At 39.1% G+C, this 25,214-nt stretch overlaps 2 protein-coding genes across 3 annotated transcripts; one reads left to right on the top strand and one right to left on the bottom strand.

Annotated features, from left to right (window-relative positions):
• sec22a (SEC22 homolog A, vesicle trafficking protein) lies at window positions 1-25,004 on the bottom strand. 2 transcript variants are annotated; one of them, XM_067444247.1, is made up of 7 exons: window positions 24,908-25,004; window positions 24,174-24,378; window positions 7,117-7,280; window positions 3,067-3,246; window positions 2,752-2,870; window positions 2,334-2,399; window positions 1-645 (listed from the first exon to the last, which is right to left on the bottom strand). In XM_067444247.1, exons 2-7 carry the CDS (start codon window positions 24,353-24,355, stop codon window positions 445-447), a joined length of 912 nt encoding a protein of 303 aa, XP_067300348.1. In that variant the 5' UTR covers window positions 24,356-24,378; window positions 24,908-25,004; the 3' UTR covers window positions 1-444. The 2 variants fall into 2 exon arrangements, with proteins under 2 accessions (XP_067300348.1, XP_067300347.1); XM_067444246.1 differs by having other exon boundaries at window positions 24,783-24,966.
• Window positions 12,008-18,950, top strand: LOC137075787 (uncharacterized). Its single transcript, XM_067444741.1, has 3 exons — window positions 12,008-12,180; window positions 12,375-18,648; window positions 18,843-18,950. The coding sequence occupies exon 2, from the start codon at window positions 12,556-12,558 to the stop codon at window positions 18,418-18,420; it is 5,865 nt and encodes a 1,954-aa protein (XP_067300842.1). The 5' UTR covers window positions 12,008-12,180; window positions 12,375-12,555; the 3' UTR covers window positions 18,421-18,648; window positions 18,843-18,950.
• Window positions 25,005-25,214: the final 210 nt, after the last annotated feature.

The raw sequence follows: 25,214 nt of genomic DNA, 5'->3' as shown, positions 1-25,214 counted from the left end.
GTGATTTTTGTTTGGATCACCATGCTAGCTGGCGACATAGGATTCCATTCATTATGCTAAGCTAAGCTAGCCGCGACCCTGACAAACTGAAACACTGCATGCACTGAGAAAAAAAATGCATTTGCCCACATATCTAGACTTAGGAAAGAAGTTGAATAAGCCCTGTTTCTAGAAACGGTGGTGTTCCATTTAATATTTCATGCATAAATCTGATATTGTGCGTTATGAAGTCACCGTTATGAACCTTTTGCTTTAATCAAAACAAAAGTTTCACATCTGGGATCTCAACTGGATGTGAAACAGCAGGAAGTTTTTCTTGAGCAATATCAAAACAATCTGATATAAAACCTGCTTCACAATCCATAGTTCTTTTGTCCTCAGATTGAGTGGAAGCAGGTTTAAATGCTGCGCTATGTTATGCAGTCTTAAAAGAGTTCAAGGGGGTCAAACGTTGTAGTCGGGTGCTTTGCCCTGCGGTCTTCTCAGGTGGATCTGCAGAGTGATGAACGCACCAACCGTCACGTGAAAGAGGATCTGCCACATGTTTCGGAGTTCATACAGATACATGTTACATAGGCAGATCATAGCAAAGGCCAGGAATGACTTGATGTTCCTCCAAACTGAGAAGTAGGCGAACAAATAACACTACATGTAGAAAAAGAAACAAGAGGAAAACATTTTTACAAGTGTTCAGTTCAAGCTTTGTTTTAAGAATAAACACAGACATTAGACAACACAGACAAGAGAAAGGTGAGGTTTAGGCCGCATTACTATTCAAAACCATGGGGTCGGTAAGATTTTTAATCTTTTTGAAAGAAGTCTCTTATGCTCACCAAAGGCTGCATTTATTTTATCTAAAATACAGTACAAACCGTAATGTCAGGGCTCGACATTAACGCTTTTCTGCGACAAGTTGATTTTTTGAAGGGACAAGTGAAAGAGAATTTTACTTGTCCGACAGACAAGAGCATGATTAAAACAAAAAATAACTAGCGAATCACCAAAATGCAAGAATGTGCATTAGTTTAGTGTAAGTGGCAATCGATAGTGGATAATAATATATAATGAACTGATGATAATAAGGTCGAACTTTTGACGCTTGTGCAGCCTCTCGAGGAGAAATTACAACACTAGAGCGTTTAAGCCGTTTCCTGAATACCATCATGACTGAAAATGACACTGATTTCATATGACAGTTTCATAAACAATTAATTAACATTCACTTACATTAACATTCACTTAAAGTCACTTACATTTTTAGATGCAATATTGAGTGCTTTTGTTCCATTTCAGCAGCGAAAATCGTTCACACACAGCAGAACTGTAACGCGTCTCACAGCAACAAGTGTGTTACTGAACGATTCAGTGTTTGAATGAATCGTTTGAATGAACGACTCAATGGCTGACTCTTTATGACGGCCACCTGCTGCCACCTACTGGAGGTTTAGTTTCATGTTTAAACATACTTTCCAACATTTATTTTGTGTCTATTCAAAACTACAAACCTCAAAACATTATTCAATGCAGTTGTAATTTTCCAGTGTATTTTTTTATTTATAATTTATTTATTTGATTGGTAACAGCCCTTATAGTGTTTTATTTTAATTTAATGTATTGATCAAATTTAACCATATAAAATTAAACCTGAAGCATAGCCTTTATTTAATAAGATTAGGGGGAAAATGCCCTTTATTAAAAGTAAGAATATCACAAATTTGAAATGATTCAATAATAAAAAAAAAAAATGCAGATTTAAATATGTCAAAGCTGATTGAACACTGGTGAGAATATTGCTTCAGAATAAATTATATTTTCAACACACACACACACACACACACACACACACCAGCCTTGCTGGACTAAAATGTTTTATTTATTGTAATGCTTTAGTGGGGGAAGACCCAGATCATGCATTCATTATCATAAAGGCCCCGAGACATTCCGCACAAAGAGCGAGACGGGTTTTGCGCCTTCTATGGCATGCACCTAAAGAATGTGCAGGTGGAGGAACGGTTAGGTTTAGCGACGTGACAGAAGATGACAATGTCAAAGAGATACTTTGGTTTTAGAGATACTTTGATTTTTTTAATAAGAAAAATTAAAAAGCAGAATACGAGAGAAACGCTATTAATAAATAGCATCTACAATACCAGCTGCTTTTCTTTGATGCTAGTAAAAAGGCAATGTTTCTCCAATTTTCCAGATTACGCTTTTACACTACAGTGAGGAAAAGTGTGATATATTGGCATTGAATGGTCAGACTAAGACAGAGAGCAGAGGAAATGAAGCCTGGCAGGCCGACAGTAACTCAAGGTCTGACTGCCGTCACTTACCTGATACAAACAGGCCGCGGTTCCGAGGAAAAAAGCAATTACGTAATTAAAGTCTTCATCCTCGTTCTGCAGATGAAGCAGAAAAGAGGAAAGACGTGGTGCTGTGTTAAAGAGTGAACAAATTACAACAGGAAGCCATGTGCTAAAACAGGATGAATTAGAAAGAGAGCGTCAGGGCTCGAGGGCTCACTTATCAGTGCTATATAAAAAGCCAAGCAAAACGGTTATGTTTATGGTAGAGAAACATCACATTACATCTAAGTGCAAAGTCTAACAAATTATTCAAGAGTACTGTTACTATCCATTAGGTATGATTCATTATATTACAATGGCACAAGTAATGTTAATGTTAATCAATAAAAGAAACAAAGCCCAAAATAAAGTGCCAGCATTACTGTTAGTGCATGATTTAACTTACCTGCAATACACTTTCTATTGCATGGACTCCCCGCAGCAAATTAAGAGCGCCGCATAGGACACTTAGGATGCAGGCGACAATACCCGACAGGGTGACGGCCTCCAACATTTGATTAGGAGCTGCAGGAATAAATCAAGCAGAAAATCCGTGTCAAACAGTAGCAAAGTAACTAGATTTTAAGATTTGCTGGAGGAAACCTGTTTTGAATGCAAAACTTTCTGCCAGGATGCTAGGCTGTGCTGAGTGGTTTCAAAATGTTCTACTTCTTGAGAACAAAGGGAAGCATACAAGTTGTGCTCACAGTGTGTTCCCTACCTATGCCTTTATATTTAGACTGCTTGTGTTCTGAGAAGCCGTTGATTGATCCAATGTCCTCCGCAGAGAGCTGATAAGGAGGCCGGAGCTTGATCTCAGTCTGCATGTCGGCCAGATTAATCTTGGTGGAGAGGGAACGTGGGCTATTGTAACGTTGCTTGGTTTTCCGAATGAAGTTATCTGTCAAAATAATAGAAGCGGCAGATTGAATAGATGCTTCAGTCACAACATGGTCTATGTTACAAATGGCTTCAGGTAATTTTAAATCACATTAAATGGAAAGTCTGCTGGATGCGTTTATATTTATATAGATAAATCCAAAGATTCTTAGCCAAAACAGAGCCTCATAAGTGACTACATTTAAATGTTCTTCATAAGATGCAACTCCATTAAAGTTTACTTAAACTCTTCCATGCGCAAAATGCTCTTCAGAGACTCAACAAATGCTCAAGGTTCGTTAAACTACCCATGAAGAACTCATTTAAGTGGAACTAATTACTACACATACTTTCCACTGATGGATAAAAACTGAACGTGATAATTGGAGGGTAGCACCAAAATAATGGCAAGAAAACAAGTATTTCTATTGAGTTGTTTGGACTCTTATAGGCACTAGTCAGATTCTTTTAATTCTTTAAAAAAAGTACTTTGAATCAGCCTGACAAACCCATCAGAGCTGTGTTTCCCAAAAGCATTGTAAGCCTAAACAGGTCGTAGAAACCATTGCTGCCAAGGATTTATGGGATCTACTTAGGCTTGCAGTGCTTTTGGGGGAATCTGACTCACTCGCTCACTTGACAACAAGTTTTATGTCCATCTAAAAAAAAAAGTTGTGTACTTAAGGTTCTAAAAAAATAAAAAAAACCTAACCCAAATCCAGAAATCACATTGTATGTTTTTTTTAAAAACTATTTATGTGTATGATACAGCTGCAAATAAGTATTTGAACACCTGAGAAAATTAATGTTAATATTTGGTACAGTAGCCTTTGTTTGCAATTACAGAGGTCAAACGTTTCCTGTAGTTTTTCACCAAGTTTGCACACACTGCAGGAGGGATTTTGGCCAATAAGTTATATTATGGTCTCATCTGACCACATGACTTTCTCCCATGACTCCTCTGGATCATCCAAATGGTCTTTGGTAAACTTAACACGGGCCTGGACTGGTTTAAGCAAGGGGACCTTCCATGCCATGCATGATTTTAAACCATGACGTCTTAGTGTATTACCAACAGTAACCTTGGAAACGGTGGTCCCAGCTCTTTTCAGGTCATTGACCAGCTCCTCCCGTGTAGTTCTGGGCTGATTTCTCACCTTTCTTAGGATCAATGAGACCCCACGAGGTGAGATCTTGCATGGAGGCCCAGTCCGAGGGAGATTGACATTCATGTTTAGCTTCTTCCATTTTCTAACGATTGCTCCAACAGTGGAACTTTTTTCCACCAAGCTGCTTGGCAATTTCTCTGTAGCCCTTTCCAGCCTTGTTGAGGTGTACAATTTTGTTTCTAGGGTCTTTGGACAGCTCTTTGGTCTTGGCCATGTAAGTAGTTGGATTCTTTCTGATTGTATGGGGTGTAGGGTTGCGCGATGTCACTTAAATCGGCAGCTGACGATGTGTACAGTAAAACACTGCGATGGACGATGATATCGTCCAGGGGGTGGGGGGTGGGGGGGCATGGCTTAGATCACTAGAGCTTAGATCGGTTCCAAAAAATCAAGACCGACCCTACCCAAGCCAATGCACCCGAGAGACCGGCCCTGCCCAACACATTTACTGTAATTATGAGCCCGAGCCCCATTTAAACCAGACCATTTTTGAATACGTGGGCGTTCTGTCGAGAACGAGCCTGTAATGACTAATGAGCGGAGCCAGTGTGACTCAGCTCAATAATCCGCAGCTGAGTCCCTAACCCTAACTCGGTAAAATGATGTTCGTTCAAATCCAGCTCAGACATGGCATAAATCTGTAGCTTACTATACTTGTTGTAGCCTTTAAACAATGTTTTTAATTTATGTTTAAATATTATAGCCTAATATTATTTTTTAATTTCATCTGATTATGATAGGCTTATAAGTGCAAAGTTGCGAGTGGGTCAGAAATGATTTTGGTGGTTATATTTAGTTTAATATTAAGTTTTGTTTTGTAAAAAGCCTTTCTTTCGTTTTGTACAAATTGTCTCTTAATTTTAATAAAGGTTTCTTCAGCCAATTGCATGTATTTAATTAATAAGAAGCAAATAAGTAGGCCTAGTCTAGACTATGAGGTCGCAGAAGCGATCGCTTTCAATGATCATGAACTGGAGCACGTCTCAAATAAACTAAAACTCAGCAGGCTTGCCTCACAGACATGAGAAATATGTAGCCTAATATGTGTAGAAACGAAAAAATGTATATAAGCATAGTATTCAGAACTCACGGTAAACAACCAGCTTGATACAGATGATCACGGCGATGGGCATGAGCAGGATGTTAAAGTTTAAGGGATTTTTTTTAACCTCATACTGAATATGTTCGGGTGAAAGCACATTTTAAACAGGTAGCACTTATTCACACACAAACTAATCGTTCTCTCTAATGCATTCAAAAACATCTTGTAGTGCTTATACAGTTATCAGTAGCCAGTAGGTAGCCTATACAGTTATTATATTCTATTATGATTTTGAATGAGCAGACATCTGTATTGATCCGTAGATAAAATAACTGATGAAAACGTTCATCTTTCCAAACATACAAACAAATTTGCACTGCATCAATGATATTTAACTTTTGATAAAGCCAGTTTGGCATAGTGGGGGAAAATGCACACAAATGTTCCAATAAACCACGTTGAAACTAGGCTCTTAATCTCCTATTGTTTATTTTTTATAATTTTTTTCAGTTAATGCAGGATATAAACTGAACTTTATAGTGATATTTCAGAGCTTACTAAAATACTTTAGCAGTTATTAGCCGCAAATTTCCTTGGAGCGAAGACGGAGCGGTGTTTCTGATATCAGTGAGCGAGGCGAGGAGAGGGAGATGTTGAACCCGGAGCGGAGGGATTCTTGAATGCTTAGAAAGATCGTGGAGGGGAAATTGCTGCCGCTCCACTCCACTCTGACTCGCAGCGGGGCGGGCGCGTGGCATCACGATGGTGTTTCTCCATCGTGATGTCGCACAGCCATCACGATGGACAATGATACCATCCATCGGCACAACCCTAGGGTGGACAGGTGTCTTTATGCAGCTAAAGACCTCAAATTACCTCAAACAGGTGCATCTAATTTAGGATAATAAATGGAGTGAAGGTGGACATTTTAAAGGCAGACTAACAGGTCTTTGAGAGTCAGAATTCTAGCTGATAGACAGGTGTTCAAATACTTATTTGCAGCTGTATCATACAAATAAATAGTTAAAAAAATCATATATTGTGATTTCTGGATTATTTGTTTTTGATTATGTCTCTCACAGTGGACAAGAACCTACAATGACAATTTCAGACCCCTCAATGATTTCAAAGTGGGAGAACTCGCAAAATAGTAGGGTGTTCAAATACGTATTTTCCTCACTGTATATTCGGATGCACCATTATTCAAAAGGTGGTGGTCAGCTAGCTTTACATTTTTTTAAATACTTTTATGCAACAAAGATGCATTAAATTGATCAAAAGTGCTAAAGATCTTTGTGACAAACTATTTGTAGTTTAATTAAATGTTGTTGTTATTATAACCATTTTATCCATGAAAGAATCCTGAAAATAATATATTGTGGTTTTCTATATAATATTATTATATAGAAAATATTAAGCAACTGTTTTCACCTGTGATAATCATAAATGTTTCTTGAGCAGCAAATCAGCATATTAGGAAAAAAATATATTAATAGAAAATGGTTATTTTTTACAATTATAATATTTCCCCCTTCATATATTATTTTTCCCCCTTCAAAATCATTTAAAAGTCTATCTGATCCCAGAGCTTTGAATGGTAAATGGTATTTAAAAAAATAAATAAATTTACAAATTATAGATTTCTGTCAGGAACCTGTCCCAGCCTATTCTAGAAACTCACCAAACTCAATAAAAGAGAAAGGCCTCAAAGCGCTGTTGATCCGCTTAGTGTCATACGTGACAATGAACTCTTTCTGAAGCTCATCCAGGAAGCTGAAAGCCAGGACATTGGGATAGTTTTCTGAGCATACCATCATGTATCCAACTCCGAGAGAGCTTGTAAAGCTATGGAAGGAAAAATGTCATTTATATCATATAGAGTCAATTTAATATCAGTTAAGTTAAGGACAAATTATGTTGTGACATACACTAACAACCACATGTGAAAACATGACATCTGTCACAGACAGGGTGGGGAAGGTCATTCAAGTGGACTTGAAAGTCCATTCCAAGGATATGGGAATCTAAACAACCCAAGTGTATAAGTGCATAAAAATTACCTTTCACTATCTGTTTTACACCTGCTGTAGATCTGAACAGTTTAGAATTTTGCCTCGGGAACGAAGAAACTGTCAATGTGTCTCTCCATATTAACGTATGTTTGAGAGATGAAACGATTCATTGAGTCACTCCAGAGAGGGAGAAATAGATGACTCGTTTCTGCCTGCTTGTGAAGTTTGGAGTGATGAATAGCAGCCAGGCTATGAAATGGTCACCCCTGGGTCTCTTGGTGCAATGCATCTGAATTAGACCTTGCTGAAGGGGAACTTTTTGGCATAATAACAGTTGGCAAACAGACTGCCACAGTGTCATTTGTTTTTGCTGGGATGTTTTAATTAAAGGGATGGTCACCTAAAATTTAAAATTGTGTCATCATTTAGTCACTTTAAAGGTGGGGTAAGTGTCATTTCAAAACTGTTTTAGAAAAAGGACTCTGGCCGAGTGGAATAACAAACTTGTAGCCAATCAGCAGGTAAGGAACGTGTCTAATAATGATGGTGAGAAGTGAGAGTGAGCCAATAAGCAGGTAAGGGGCGTGTCTATGGTGAGAAGAGAGGCTCAGTGCACAACATTATTCAAAACACACGAGTCACAGGAAGGACATTAGCCAAGAAAGAACTAATATATGCTGGCTTTTGCTTGAATATGCTCATGTGTCATGTTCGCTTGTTAGTCCATTTGCGATCGTATTGTGGCTCACTTCAGCGATGATAAAGACGCGTTTATTACCACACTGTATGGAGCATCTAAAACCCCTCAGTGTTTCAAGGTTTCAAGCGTCAGCTCACAAAATGTGTCCGACAGGTAAGATACTATACTCCTAATATATGTTTGTTTCCTCTTTTCATGATTTTTATAACCTTAATCTGGTCATAATTGTAATAGGTCGTTAGCTGGACTTGTGCAAAAATGCCACACAGCTTGAACACAAGCAGTCTCATAATATCATTATTCAAGTCTATTTCCTCTTTTCATGATCTATATAAGCCTCTCGGTCATAATTGTAATGTGTTGTTAACTGGACTATCGAGCTTGTATACTAACGTTATCGAGTTGTTCATGAGAACGTTTTTTTGTTTTTGTGATCGCTATAACTCTAATCTTGTCATAATTGTAATATGTTTGTTAGTTGGACTGTCGTGCTCGTGTTCTATCGAGTTGTTCATGAGAACTGTTTGTGTTTGTGATGGAAGGGGTGACTTTTCATTGAATATTCGACCTGGATTAGTTACACACAGATTCTGCCATAGACGTTGCCTGGTTTACGTTTGTGTGGGGCAGAGCTATCAAAATAGGGCCGAGACCCTTTTTGGGGGTAGGTGACGGTTACTAGATATCACTTACCCCACCTTTAATGGCATTCTAAATGTTAGAGCTACACAATGAGAATCACAATTTTTCAGAATGAATTTTTCCAAAAATTCTTGAATGAATAATTCAATGACAAATGTTTTAACAATCACTTATCGCCATCTAGTGGCGTAACAATAGAGTTGATGAAGTTATTTTCAAGGCGATTTGTTCTATGTTGATTTCTACCATAGACATCAGTGTTTTTGAGCCTAACTATAAACTTTTATCCCAGCACTTTTGTGATAATTTGAAAATGTATAACACAAATAATGTTTGGGGGGGTGAACTGTTCCTTTAGACGCAAATGTATCAATGTAAGCAATTGTTTTCGCATTAAGCCACAGTGGCCACCAAAACTTCCAGCATAGTGCAGTGTATGGAAATTGTGAGAAAATGAAGCACAAAATTAAATATTAAGGATTTAAATATTAAGGAACTGTCACACAACTGGACAAAGAAAATGATCCTCCTTTACGCTAAAGCTATCTAAAGGTGGGGTAAGTGCTATTTCAAAACCTTTTACAAAATGGACTCGGGCCGAGTCCAATAACAAACTGTACCCAATCAGCAGGTAAGGGGTGTGTCTACTTATGATGGCGAGAAGAGTGTGTTCAGTGCATGTCATTATTCAAAACACACGATGGATATTAGCTGAGAACTCACGATGGACATTAGCTTCATTTCCCCACCGTATGGAGCACCTAAATCTCCTCATTGTTTGTTCCAAGCATCAGCTTACAAAATGTGTCCTACAAGTAAGATACTACAGGTCCTTCTCAAAAAATTAGCATATTGTGATAAAGTTAATTATTTTCCATAATGTAATGATAAAAATTAAACTTTCATATATTTTAGATTCATTGCACACCAACTGAAATATTTCAGGTCTTTTATTGTTTTAATACTGATGATTTTGGCATACAGCTCAAAAATTAGCATATTTCATCCGACCAATAAAAGAAAAGTGTTTTTAATACAAAAAAAAAGTCAACCTTCAAATAATTATGTTCAGTTATGCACTCAATACTTGGTCGGGAATCCTTTTGCAGAAATGACTGCTTCAATACAGCGTGGCATGGAGGCAATCAGCCTGTGGCACTGCTGAGGTGTTATTGGAGGCCCAGGATGCTTCGATAGCGGCCTTAAAGGGATAGTTCACTTCAGAGGTGGACAGTAACTAAGTACATTTACTTGAGTACTGTACTTAAGTACACTTTTTGAGTAACTGTACTTTACTGGAGTATTCTTTTTTTCTGGAAACTTAAGACTTTAACTTCACTACATTTGAAAGACAAATATCGTACTTTTTACTCCACTACATTTCTATCTAGGTCAAAAGTCGTTTCTGTAGCAGCTCTGAAAGTCGGATGATTTTTTTTCCTTCTTTAAAAGGTTTTTTGTTGTTGTTGTTGCAGACAGTCTATCAGGAATCACTCTTATAGGGTCATATACATTTCCCCAACTTTTTTTGAACACTGATCAGTTCATAGCAAAATGGAAGAAGACGGTTCTTAGGCACAAGTGTGTGCACCCATAGCCATACTTTGAAAGTTTGTTTCAGTAAAAAAAAAAAAAAAAAAAAATCAAGATTAGTTTAGTTGGCATACACTTGGTGCATGTCTTATAAAATATTAAACATATAAACGTCTGGGAGAAAGAGTGGTAAAGTTGGGAGAATATCAGAAGTGTATCAGTGTATTGGATCCGTGCATTCGGCCTTAAAGTGACAGCAGCTTTGTAAAGAGCTTTGTAACTTATATTCAAGTATTTAAATTAGTTTTAGTCGTATAGTAGTATGTCAGATGGAGCATCACTAAATGGCTTAAACAATGTTGACAGTGTGCATTTATTATTATACAACAATAATAAAATAATGCATTGGCATAAAAAAGGAAATTTACTTTTGATACTTAAGTACTTCTGAAAACAAATACTTCTGTACTTTTACTTGAGAATCTGTTTTTACAACTTTCACTTGTAACGGAATAATATTTGACCAGTAGGACTTTTACTTTTACTCAAGTAATAGAGTTGTGTACTTTGTCCACCTCTGGTTCACTTTGAAATTAAATTTTGATATGTTTTAGCTTACCTCATGGGCATCCGAGATGTAGGAGTATTTGTTTCCCTAGTAGTTTCAATTTTGATCATTTTAGGGCAAACAGTTCTTCTCAGAACGGTTTGACCTTAAATTCTTCCCATCAGTTCTTCTCCACAATCTTACTCAGGGTCCGGTCACCTCTTCTCGTTGTGCAGCGTTTTTTGCCACACTTTTTCCTTCCTACAGACTTCCCACTGAGGTGTCTTAATACAGCACTCTGGGAACAGCCTATTCGTTCGGAAATGTCTTTCTGTGTCTTACCCTCTCGCTTGAGGGTGTCAATGATGGCCTTCTGGACAGCAGTCAGGTCGGCAGTCTTACCCATTATTGCGGTTTTGAGTAATGAACCAGGCTGGGAGTTTTTAAAAGCCTCAGGAATCTTTTGCAGGTGTTTAGAGTTAATTAGTTGATTCAGATGATTAGGTTAATAGCTCGTTTAGAGAACCTTTTCATGATATGCTCTTTTCAAGACAGGAATTTTGGGTTTTCATGAGCTGTATGCCAAAATTATCAGTATTAAAACAATAAAAGACCTGAAATATTTCAGTTGGTGAATCTAAAATATATGAAAGATTAATTTTTATCATTACATTATGAAAAATAATGAACTTTATCACAAAGTTTAAATGAGAGTAAACAGCCTCTAAAGATTGTGCATTTCTCACCTGTTCTCACCTGCTGGGAGTGACAATAGGGCTCATTTACATCTCATTTAGATAAGCCATACCAACTGTAAAGCTCCACCCCCGTAAAGCTGCATGGTTGCTAGTAACGGCAGACGAAACGGGAAAAATCGGACCGCATACTATTAATAATAAAGGATAGCAGATGCTAACATTACCATCTAAAAGCCCATTTAGTAATGTTTTTTTTTTTGGGCGTGATACGAAGTGATACGATAATAATGATTACAATTAAAATGACAATTAATAACAATAGGTAGGTATGGGAAGGTCTAAACATGAGAGAATGTGTAAGTTTTCTTAGAATAAAGACAAATTGACAAACTTTGGTGTTTATGGAAACCCTCCCATAAGAAACAGAAAAGTATTGTGCTGCCTTATGACTTTGAGAACTTTTATTTTGAAGTTATTGTTTGAGCAACACTGCCATCTAGTGGCTGTTCAGCCATTTTGTTTAGTTGAAAGTAGGAAGCATCCAGAGCACACGGCTTGAGAGATGATGCATCTAATTTGTTTCTTTCCACTGTTCCTGAGATACTAATTGTCTGTAAGTGATCAAAAAGTATTATTATCATATTAAGAACACTTCCATGCATTAAAGCATGTAAATTCATATTCTGAAAGTGTCATTGCTGCATTCAAAAATATGTAAATAACTGGCAGCAGTTTATGTTTGTGTTTAGTCTTTTATTAGTGCGTATGTATTTTGAAATATGTATTTTGTGTGTTCTATATTTTCAGTTTTACAATATAAAGAGGAATTCCAATTAAATCAAGAAAAGTTACACCTTGAAGCATTATTGGAGTCATTCTTCATGTTAGCTGACTGTCTAGCCTTGCAGAGCCCCGCATCGTGAGGACAGTATAGTAAAAAGACAAGAACACAACAGGTTCAAGCACAAGAAAATACTGCGCATCAGCAATGAGTCTACGCTCACGGAAACAGTACCAGTTAAAAAGCAATCAAACTAATTATTCAGCACAAGAAAATGAAACTGAAGAGCAACAATCAGAAAGAGCTATGTCTGCAAGAAGTACTGATAGCAAGTCAACTCATTCAAAATCATCAAAATCGTCAAAAAGAAGCAGACAGTCTTCTATTGGTTCTGCAGCCATCAGAGCCCGAGCTAAGGCTGAAGCGGCCCGTGCTCAGCTATCCTTTGCCGAACAAGAAGCAGATGTGATAAAGAAAAAAGCTGATTTAGAAGCAAGTCTACATCTTCTCAAAAGTCAAAAGGCAGTTGCTGTTGCATTAGCAGAGGCAGCTGCTTACGAAGAAGCAATTGAAAGTGGAGAGTTAGTAGAGGAACCCCAAGTCCCTGAGCAACCCCTCAGCCCAGCTGAACGGACTAGTGATTATGTGCAGAAGCTTTCACAGGTATGTCTTGAAGACATCCCAGTCAAAGTTGAATCACCAGAGTACTTCAGGAAAGTGAGTGAGTATTCAGAAATACCAAAAGTGGATATTCGACACAGATGGCAACCTGCTGGCCAGTTCACATCAAAAATAGATCATACCTTACAAGACACACTGACGGATCAAGCATACTTCCATAAATGGTCGCAATATCCTGTAAAGACCGAAAAAGAGCTTCCACAGGACCTTTCAACTGGGTTTGACCTCACAAGGTATCTGATCCGTAAAGAAATGGTGAGTTCCAGTCTGCTAAAATTTGATGACCATCCTGAAAATTACTGGTCATGGAAAGCATCTTTTAAGACTGCTACCAAGGATCTTAGCTTGACAGCCCAAGAGGAACTTGATTTGATGACAAAATGGTTAGGACCTGAATCATCAGAGCAGGCAAAAAGAATTCGCTCTGTGCATATTCTTCATCCTAAATCAGGCCTTGACATGTTGTGGCAAAGACTTGAGGAAAGTTATGGAGCACCCGAGATGGTGGAGCATGCAATGTTGAAAAAGCTAGAGGACTTCCCAAAGCTGGGCAACAAAGATAGTCACAAACTCAGAGAGTTGGGAGATATCCTATTGGAATTGGAATGTGCTAAGATAGAGGGGTACCTCCCTGGACTTGCATATTTGGATACAGCCCGTGGACTGAAACCGATAGTGGAAAAACTGCCATACAGCCTGCAGGAGAGATGGGTAACTGAAGGATTTAGGTATAAGGAAGAGTACAGGGTACCATTTCCACCATTTGCAATTTTCTCTAGATTTGTGAGACAGCAGGCAAAAATCAGAAATGACCCTAGCTTTTTCCTTCCTACACCCACAAGTCAGTTCTTTAAGACAGAGAAAATTCTGAGGCAGAAAGTCCCTGTACATGTGCACAAGACAGAAATTCCAGCGGAACTTATTCAAAAGACAAGTGGTACAGACAAAAGAGCTGAAAGCCCTGAACGACAGTGCCCAATACACAGAAAGCCCCACCCTCTGAAAAAGTGCAGAAGTTTTAGAATTAAGTCTTTAGATGAAAGAATAGTCTTTCTCAAAGAGAACAGAATCTGCTTTAGGTGTTGTGGAACAACTCAGCATGTGGCCAAAGACTGCAAAGTGAACATTAAGTGCCAGGAATGTAAAAGTGAAAAGCACATTTCAGCCATGCATCCAGGTCCTCCCCCTTCAACAGAAACAGCTGCTGCAGCAGAGGAAAGGGATGGAGAAAAAACAAATGAGGACGCATCCCTCTCTGTCACATCAAAATGTACAGAAATCTGTGGTAAGGCTGACCCACACAGTCCATGCTCATGCTCCAAAATCTGCCTGGTCAGAGTTTATCCAGCTGGTAAGAAGGAGGAAGCAGTAACAATGTATGCAGTGCTCGATGAACAAAGCAACCGCTCTCTTGCAAAGACTGAGTTTTACGACATCTTTGGCATAAAGTCTAACTCCAGCCCTTACACATTGAAAACATGCTCAGGGTTGACAGAAACATCAGGTAGAAGGGCTACCAACTTCATAATTGAGCCTAAGAATGGGAAACTTCAACTTCAGCTCCCTACTCTAATAGAATGTGACCTGATACCCGATGATAGGTCGGAGATTCCCTCTCCTGAGGTAGCGCAGCACCATCCTCACTTGCAGCCAGTGGCAGATAAAATTCCAGCTGTGGATCCCAATGCTCCTATTCTGCTGTTGTTAGGACGGGACATGCTGAGAGTACATAAGGTACGTGAGCAAATAAATGGGCCCCACAACGCTCCCTTTGCTCAACGACTTGACTTAGGCTGGGTCATTGTGGGTGAAGTCTGTTTAGGAACAGTTCACAAATCACCAGTCTTGAGTGTCTTCAAGGCAAATGTGCTTCTGAATGGTCGTGCATCTATCTTTACTCCTTGTCCAAACAACATCCAAGTAAAGGAAAATTTCAGTTCCACACCACTGCATCAAAGTCTGCACAATTCATCCTGTATGGAGGATACAAGCCCTTCTGTGAGTACAGACAGTCTAGGTTCTTCAGTGTTTCAAGGATCCAAGGATGATGACAAACCAGCATTGTCTGTGGATGACAAACAGTTCTTAAATATCATGCACCAATCAGTATACCGAGATGAAGGGAACAGCTTTGTGGCACCTCTGCCATTTCAATCTCCGAGACGTCACCTACCAAGTAACAAAGAACAAGCAAAGAAGCGTTTCTACTCCCTCCAGAAAACATTGGAAAAGAAACCAGACATGAAACTACACTTCATAGATTTCATGCAGAAGATGCTGGACAATGATCATGCAGAAATTGCTCCACCCTTGGAGAGGGGCAAGGAACACTGGTATCTTCCAACATTTGGAGTATATCACCCTCAAAAGCCAGATCAGATAAGAGTTGTGTTTGACTCAAGTGCCGAATATGAAGGAGTGTCCCTGAACGATGTGCTGCTTCGTGGCCCAGACCTAAATAACACTCTTTTGGGGGTCCTTCTTCGCTTTAGGAGAGAGCCGATAGCTTTCTCCGCAGATGTGCAACAAATGTTCTATTGTTTTGTCGTTCAGGAGGAACATCGCGATTACCTCAGATTCCTGTGGTATGAAGACAATAACATGGAAAAGAATATGGTAGACTACAGGATGAAAGTGCACGTCTTTGGTAACAGCCCATCACCTGCTGTAGCCATCTACTGCATGAGAAAAGCAGCGCAAGAGGGTGAGAGAGAACATGGCACTGATGCCAAAAGGTTAGTGGAGAGACAATTCTATGTAGATGACTGTCTTGCCTCGGTAGCTACTCCTGAAGAGGCCATTGATATTCTGACGAGAACCAGAGAAATGCTCGCTGAATACAATTTGTTACTACATAAAGTCTCCTCTAACAACAAGCAAGTGATGAAAGCTTTCCCAGTGGAAGATAGAGCAAAGAGTATAAAAGATCTTGACCTTAGTGCAGATTCCCTCCCTGTCCAGCGAAGCTTGGGACTGTCATGGAATTTGGAAACCGACAGCTTCACATTTCAGATCTCTTGTGACGAAAAGCCCTACACAAGAAGGGGCATTCTCTCAACAGTGAACAGCATCTATGACCCTTTAGGATTTGTGGCACCCATAACTATGCAGGGTAAAGCTATCATCAGAGAACTCACACTTGAACAGCATGAGTGGGACACGCCACTTCCATCTGAAAAACATTCAGAATGGAACAAGTGGAAAACATCGCTGGATGCCATTGAACACATCAAGATTCAAAGGTGCTATATTCCAGTTTCACTAACCTCAACAAAGAGAAAGGAACTTTGTATCTTTTCAGATGCCTCCACAATAGCGATTGGAGCTGTCGCCTATCTAAGAGCCATTGACCCTGAAGGGCAATGTCATGTTGGCTTTATCATGGGAAAATCTAAGCTGGCACCAAGACCTGCGCATACAGTTCCACGGCTAGAACTGTGTGCAGCTGTGTTAGCTGTCGAACTGTATGATCTGCTCAGAGATGAGATGGACATTGCCTTTGATGCGGTCAAATTCTTTACAGACAGCAAGATAGTGCTGGGGTATATTCACAACACTACCAGGAGGTTCTATGTGTATGTGTCTAACCGGGTGTCTCGGATCAGGAAATCTTCACACCCTGACCAATGGTTCTACATCTCCACTGAGAAGAACCCTGCAGATCATGCCACAAGGCCTGTGCCAGCAAGTCTACTGCGACACACAAACTGGCTATCAGGACCACCTTTTCTATCTCAAGTCCAAGAAGAAGAACATTCTGAGGGAAACACATTCTCCCTCGTAAATCCTGACACAGATGATGAGATCTGTCCGAATGTTGTGACCTTGCTAACCAAGGTCTCAAAGACAGAGTTGGGTTGCCATCGCTTCATGCATTTTTCTAGCTGGAAGGCTCTCATTCACACGTTGGCCAAACTTATTCATGTCACTAAATCCTTCCAAGAATCAAATAAATCAGGTCACAAAAGATGGCAACGGTACAGAGATCCATGCAGTGTCACAGATCTTGCCAAAGCTAGAAATGTAGTTATTGGTTCTGTTCAACATGAAGTATTCAAAGAGGAATACATATGTCTACAGAAGGGAAAACCAATCTCAAAACAAAGCCCACTCAAAAAGCTCAACCTGGTTGTGGATGAAAATGGGTTACTCCGAATTGGAGGACGTATAGCCTATGCAGATGTATCCAGAGAAGAAAAACACCCTCTCATTCTTCCACGAGCACATCACATTTCTACGCTTCTTGTGAGATTTTACCACGAGCAAGTAGCACACCAGGGGCGTCATATAACAGAAGGAGCCATCCGAGCTGCAGGGTTTTGGATTATTGGAGGCAAACGTGTAGTGTCCGCAGTCATTCATAAATGTGTAACGTGTCGTAAGCTCAGAGGACGCTTAGAGTGTCAAAAAATGGCAGACTTACCTGCGGACAGACTTGCTCAAGAACCGCCATTCACTAGCGTTGGACTTGACATCTTTGGTCCTTGGACGATTGTCACACGACGTACAAGAGGAGGTAGTGCTGAAAGCAAACGCTGGGCAGTAATCTTTACGTGTATGTCTACCAGAGCTGTGCACATCGAGCTTATTGAATCCATGACCACATCCAGCTTCATCAACGCATTGAGGAGATTCTTCTCTATCCGAGGCCCAGCCAAACTGCTTCGTTCCGACAGAGGAACAAATTTTGTGGGTGCATGTAAAGAACTAAAATTGGACACTGATGATCCATCCCTGCAAAATTACCTGAAAGAGAAAGGGTGTACATGGCTGTTCAACCCCCCACATTCGTCACATATGGGGGGCTCATGGGAAAGATTAATTGGGTTGAGCAGGCGTATTTTAGATGCCATGTTGTTAAAGACCAGGCCCGGTCAACTTACTCATGAAGTCTTGAGCACCTTAATGGCAGAGGTAATGGCTATCATGAATGCAAGACCATTACTACCAGTGTCTACAGACCCTGAAAATCCAACAGTTCTTACCCCAGCAATGATTCTAACTCAAAAGATGAGTGCCTTGGCAGCCCCTTGTGGAAACTTTGATACGTCACACCTGCATGAGAAACAGTGGAAGCAAGTGCAATGTTTGGCAGATACCTTTTGGAAGCGATGGCGGGGAGAGTATTTGTCTTCCTTACAAAGCCGCAGAAAGTGGACCGAGAACAGGCCTAACATTAAAGTTGGAGATGTAGTATTGCTTAAAGACAGTCAAGTACAAAGAAATGAATGGCCTGTGGGACTCGTTGTTAACACAATACCAAGTCAAGATGCAAAAATACGCAAAGTGGAAGTGAAAGTTGCGAAACAAGGAACTGTTAAAACTTTCTTAAGGCCAGTTACAGAAATCATAGTTCTTCTGTCGCAAGAAAAGACTACTGAAGACTGTTAATAATGTTAAAGTTCTATGGTGGCACTGAATTATAGTGCCAGGCGGGGAGTGTGCTGCCTTATGACTTTGAGAACTTTTATTTTGAAGTTATTGTTTGAGCAACACTGCCATCTAGTGGCTGTTCAGCCATTTTGTTTAGTTGAAAGTAGGAAGCATCCAGAGCACACGGCTTGAGAGATGATGCATCTAATTTGTTTCTTTCCACTGTTCCTGAGATACTAATTGTCTGTAAGTGATCAAAAAGTATTATTATCATATTAAGAACACTTCCATGCATTAAAGCATGTAAATTCATATTCTGAAAGTGTCATTGCTGCATTCAAAAATATGTAAATAACTGGCAGCAGTTTATGTTTGTGTTTAGTCTTTTATTAGTGCGTATGTATTTTGAAATATGTATTTTGTGTGTTCTATATTTTCAGTTTTACAATATAAAGAGGAATTCCAATTAAATCAAGAAAAGTTACACCTTGAAGCATTATTGGAGTCATTCTTCATGTTAGCTGACTGTCTAGCCTTGCAGAGCCCCGCATCGTGAGGACAGTATAAGTATTCTTGCAGATCTTGTTGCCCCCAATGAAATAAGTAGTTCGGACACACTTTCTGTTTGCCGGGGTGTTCTTTTGTGGATGTACTGTGTGTTTTTGTTATGTTATAATGTTTATTAATTGATTACTCATCCTCATGTCGTTCGACACTCGTAAGCATTCATGATTCGGATCACGTGTCAAACCAGCAAACTGTTGAAATCATGACATTGGCGATCCGAATCATGAATTGATTACACTGATTCATAACGGTTCAAAGCTTTGTTTTGAAATCGGCCCATCACTATAAAAGTCATTATTTCAGGGGTTTTTTTAGCACAAAAACTATTTTTGTCGATTCATAAAATTATTGTAGAGACACTGTAGTGAGATGGACTTTTAACAGTGTCTTTAGTGCCTTGAGAGAGGAAATGACATTGGTGTCAATGAAGGCCTGTCTGAGCAATCAGATTTAAACAAAATATCTTAATTTGTGTTACGAAGATGAACGGAGGTCTTACAGGTGTCGAACGACATGAGGGTAAGTAATTAATGACAGATTTTTTATTTATTTTTGGGTGAACTAACCCTTTAAGATATGTTTTATGAAATCTGAAAGCTTTCTGCATAAACAGTAACACAACGACCACTTTCAAGGTCCAGGAAGGTAGAAAATACATCATTAAAATAATACATGTGACCACAGTGGTTCAACATTAAAGGACAACTCCGGCGAATTTTTACTTTAATCTTGATCATTATGTCTTTGTGACTACAGTCTAGTGTTGTCACGATACCAAAATTATGACTTCGATACGATACCAGACTAAAATACCTCGATACCGATACTAAGTCGATATCACAGTAAAAAACAAAAAAACAAAAAAAACAGATAATATGAATAATATGACAACAGAACTTATTATTCATTGTTTTATTTTTTAAACTAAAAATTCACTAGGCCAGCATGTTTCTTCCCTGATTTTTGATCATTCCCTCCTTTTATTGCTATAACTACATGTCAGTGTGAACAACATCCTTACAGAGATCACATTATCAATCATGTTATCATTCACTAACCTTTCTGAACCAAAGGTGACCAAAATCTTATTTTATGATAGGAATAATTTAATATTTTTTTAAATGTAACCTTATAATTATAATATTGATTTTTAATTGTATCTGTAACTGTATCTGTTTTTAAAAATAAGCAAAAACAATTCAAATTACAAACAATATGACAAAAACAGTGTTTTATTTTTCAGCTACATTAGGTCTATTTAACAGTAGCAAGTCAAGAAAGAAATTAAATAATCAAATATAAAACTGCTTACTTTTCTAGTACCGGTATATCATGCAACACTACTACAGTCTATAGAAAAAATAACGACCCGGATTGGTGCTTGCATCACGGAGCCGTTACAGTTAATGCCCTGAGCCCCCACTCAGCTAAAACGGCAGCTATGGGGGCATAAACGTAAAGGGTGTCTTTGTGCCTCTTAACAGACACAAAATGCAATTAAAATGTGTGTGCAACAAGAACAGGGCCCTTACATGACAACAAGATGCTTTTAGCCACTTAGCCATTGTTTAAATTCACCTGTTTTAGACGGCTAGCTGTAATCTTGTGCTGAAGTCACATGGGAACACCGTTTTAGCTGGAAAAAAGGCAAATAGTCCAGTTGGGAAGAGCTTCGCGTGTATGAAGAGATCATCAGCTCGTCGGTTCTCAGTATCGAACATGTCCGAAAGAAACGGTTTTCGATTCTGTACTGCTGATCCAAGAACCGCTGCACATTCAGTTACACGTGCATGCTCAGTATCAGCTGCTGGTGAGTTCATCAGTTCTCTCAGCAAGACATGACTCAGTTCAGTGAACAGTTGGAGTTACAACATATAATTCAAGATATTAGTTTATTTCTATTCGGAGGGCCTGTCACTCATGTCAGAAAGTGAGCAACTAAAGTAACTTGTGTGATCAGCGGTGATTTAAGACGCAAACCGTTTAGAACGATTCAGTCCGATTTGGTGAACTGGTTCGACCGTTTCACTAAAAAGAACTGGTTAAAAAGAACGATTCGTTCGTGAACCGGACATCACTAGAGTGATGATCCGATCGGGCTCACAATTGAAGAAGAAATGTTTCATGTTTGTGCCTTTCCGAAGTGTGGCAACAGAATAGTGTGGCAAGTGTGGCAACAGAACAGACACAACACAACGGGGCCGGTTAAAGAAAAATGCCATTCCATGGTCGAAGATGGGTGCAACCACTGTTGAGGTAATGTAAATTTAATTTATCCTTCTATTTGGGCACACACGGCTTGAGGAACGATATGCAGTAATAAAATAATCATGCTTTACACACACAACGCTCTTCCCAACTATTTGACTTTTTTTCGGGCTACAACTGTGTTCCCACGGGACTTCAGAGCGAGAATACAGCTAGCTGTCTAAAACACTATTTAGGTGAATTTAAACAATGGCTAAGTGGCTAAACACATCTCGTTGTCATGTAAGGGACCTGTTCATGTTGGACAGACATTTTAATTGCATTTTGTGTCTGTTAAGAGGCTTTACGTTTATGCCCCCATAGCTGCCGTTTTAGCTGAGTGGGGGCTCTGGGCATTAACTGTAATAGCTCCGTGTTGCAAGCACCAATCCCTTTTTTTCTCTTCTGTAGACTGTACTCATAAAGGTATCCACAACTTTCCCGAACTCTGACCTTTCCCCTAATCGCTATGGCAACGTAGAACACACCGGTATCGAACTTCCGGTTTACGTTAGTCTGTACTGTTATCAGCTAAATGTTGGTTGTATTATGAGGATTCAGGAGTAGACTTTTACAACAACGCTTCAGGCAAAATGATCACATGTCCCAGATGGTCGCATGGATCTAACTATCTTACAAGAACTTACTAATATCTGTAGCACTAAGCGATTCAACCGAGTTATGCGGTGCACACATTTTGCCACTGTGTGGCTGTTCCTATGAACCATGCAAGATTTACCATTCCGTCCATGCGCCTCTAAATCGATTTTATGTTTTTATAAATAAAGGTTTATTTGTTTCTAGTTATTTATTTTGTTAGATATTTCCACTTTGCCGGAGTCCCGCAAAATAATTTTATTTTCCCGCGACACGCACACAATAATATCTTGCCACCCGCATCCGCATCTCACCATCAACTATGATCCTGCGCCGCACTCGGTTGTGCTGGGTCCCGCAGGAGTACATGTCTCTATTTAACGTTAGGCTGTTAGAGCTGTCTTGCTACACAATAAATCTGTAAATTATTGAAAACAATAAACATACCCCTTGCAAAAAATTATACAGTTGTACTTCAGTATTTTAAACAGGCTAGGTTAAACTAATATATTATATAACCTCAATAATTAAATTTACAGCAATGAAATGTTAATTTTTATTACAATGCACTTAATTTAATTGAAGTTAATTCATTTTTTTCATGTTGATTAAAAAAAAGTCTACTGACATGTCTGACATGATTTCAACAATTACAAATATTAAAATATAAATATTACTTCTACATCACAATTCTTGAGTTTATTTGAAGCTCGTTGGGCATTGAATGAAGTGCGAAGGGTCCGTTTATGTTGCATGGTTTATGGAAGCAAGTAGGTTTCTGAGGTGAGAGACCCAGGCCCTCAGCGCTCATTAACCCCAGCGAGAGCAGCCTCAACTCGGCTCGTCCTTCTGACGACTGCCGCTGCCTGGCAGAAGCCCCTCCTATGATGCAAATTCTTGTCTGTTGTGTAGTGAATGAAGCGAATGGAGTCAAAATGTTCACGCGTCCATGTTCGCGCGAAAAGCGCTATTTATTCGCGTCACTCGCGTCTGATGAACGCAGCATAACTGTTGTGTGTGCTAAACCGGAACTGAGATACCGTCAACCGGAAGTATCGAGTGTCATGGCGACGCCCACTAAGACTCGCAGGAAAGTTGTGGATAGCGCTCAAGATAAACCTAAAAATTCCATGGAGTTGTCCTTTAATGTTATGAAGTAATGAGAATACTTTTCGTGTGCAAAAAACCCCAACAATGTCTTCCATGTCACTCTCTTATGCTACTCACATTGTTGGGCTATTCACACAGTACAGCTGTGGTTTCCAGGTTTTTTACAGCAAACCGCCAGCTCATTTTTGGCCAAGCATGATCCCATGATCACAGTGAGGTGCTTACATGGATCGCACAGAAGAATGGCACGGGAGATAAGCGATTGTCGATTAAAGTTATTTTTGTTTGTTTCCAAAAGTTCTCGTCGCTTCATAAAATTAAGGTTGAACCACTGAAGTCAAATGGACTAGTTTAACAATGTCTTTCCTACCTTTCTGGGACTTGAAAAAAAGTTGAAATTATGTTGCAGTTTATGGAGGGGTTAGCAAGCTCTCGGATTTCATTATTATTTCATTTCAAAATATCTGTGTTCTGAAGATGAACAAAGGTCTTAAGGGTTTGGAACGACATGACTGAGTAATTAATGACAGAATTTTCCTTTTTCGTTGTGGAGATTTGATATGTGGAATAACTGTTTTATAAACGCAATAAGCCCTGAAGAAGTGATTTACAGTGAATTCAGAACAGCTAAGCAGAGCTTTAATAATCAACTGTAACAACATTCTGGAACTCATTACTAAATGTAATGTTTTAATGTTATACTAAAGTGTTATGTTCATAATACATATGAAAAGGGAAGTCCCGCACACTATCAACTTGCAGTTAAAAGTGATTTATTATTGCAACGTTTCGATCTTTCGATCTTCCTCAGGCATGAACTGCAAGGAGATAGTGTGCGGGACTTCCCTTTTCATTTGTTGATAATTGGACTTTTTTTGTCCTGCTCTTCTACGCACCTATCACACACAGGTGTGCAACGTTTATGTGATTGATGTTTATAATACCACAGTTTACTATACACAGAATTATATACTGGAAGGACGCTAGCACTGAGATTTCAGAGGAAATACTTAGGCACGCAGAGCGCATTAAAGCAACTAATAATTCATTAAAATAAGTTATGTTAATAATGGAGAGTTGTATTACCTCAGTGCGCTTCAAATAAAAATTGTTCTTTGCATGGAACTTGCAGACATACTTGCTTCCAGTGTAGCGCACTGCAAACACCAGTTTGTTTTCACACTGAAGACATGTAAAATGGTGTGAAAACATTGACACACACCCTCAATACCGCTGCATTTAAAACTCACTTGATGTTGTATATGCCGGATCTAAGTGAGCAGCGATCAGGAAACTGGCTGAGTTTTTTGGACAGACTCTTGAGATGTTTCTTAGACTCCTGAAGCCCTTTATCCTGTTCATAGTCTGTGGAGGCAGAGAGAGGTAGACCATCCCTCACTCTCACCACAGAGGCAAACAGGACCAGAGACATATTACAGGCAGCTCAGTGGACACCTGTTAGAACAAGGAGAAACCATGTTTTATGCTGACAAAACAAAATGTAATATAAGCAAAGTAGAGATTAAATTAGTAGATATCTAAACAGCTAGAGGCTCGTATAAATTCTATTATATTCAGCACTGTAGACTCATGACATCTGTAGCAAACAGTGCTAGGCTAATAATAACATTAGCACGTTTGCTGACAGCTTATCACATAACATCGGCTGATTATTCTATGCAATCACCAAAATTATACGGGTTTATTAGACTTTAATTAAAAGCGAACCATCTAATCCACACATAGAAATTGTGCATCATTGCAATAATGTGGAGTAACGTTAGATGCCACTGCTACCATAGCAAGACTGTTAGCGTGCGTGACACTGCATGCACATTGACAATGATAGCTGTACATACCTACTGACATGAGCTGTTTCAAAACATATTAAGACATTATAATCCCTTTTGAATCATTTTGCTAATATTCTATTGTGATCGCTGAGCTCTTCCTGCAGGTCTCATAGCGGACGGGGTCTGCTCACGTTTGATAAAGCTTCGGGTAAGTTCGTCTCATATTCGTCGTAGTTCGGCTCTGCTCGGCACAAATTCGTCGCGTGTGAGTCTGTGACGTGGCTGGAGGAAAAGCAGCATGGGTCACTAAAGTGAACATCAGCAAACTAGTTAGTCTGCCAATCATTTATTTGAGAAATTGGATGTGTCGCATCCAATTTCGTTAAGAAAGATCTTATGAAATAATAACTAAAAAAACCTTCACTTGTAAAATGTATAACAGTGCCTAAGATTATCAAATAATTTAAAATAAAATATTGGTATTGTTTTAGCATTCTC

The sequence above is a fragment of the Pseudorasbora parva genome, chromosome 5, assembly GCF_024679245.1.
Source record: "Pseudorasbora parva isolate DD20220531a chromosome 5, ASM2467924v1, whole genome shotgun sequence".
In the NCBI taxonomy this organism is placed as follows: Eukaryota; Metazoa; Chordata; class Actinopteri; order Cypriniformes; family Gobionidae; genus Pseudorasbora; species Pseudorasbora parva.
This window is presented reverse-complemented; position numbering and strand designations above follow the sequence as displayed.

Excerpts from the sequence above, each read along its gene's own strand:
- LOC137075787 (XM_067444741.1), top strand. The coding sequence starts at position 12,556 with ATGAGTCTACGCTCACGGAAACAGTACCAGTTAAAAAGCAATCAAACT.
- sec22a (XM_067444247.1), bottom strand. The coding sequence starts at position 24,355 with ATGTCTCTGGTCCTGTTTGCCTCTGTGGTGAGAGTGAGGGATGGTCTA. Across the intron at positions 7,281-24,173 it reads TCCGGCATATACAACATCAA|CTTTACAAGCTCTCTCGGAG; the intron begins GTGAGTTTTAAA and ends TTCCTTCCATAG. Across the intron at positions 2,400-2,751 it reads CAATAGAAAGTGTATTGCAG|AACGAGGATGAAGACTTTAA; the intron begins GTAAGTTAAATC and ends CTTCATCTGCAG.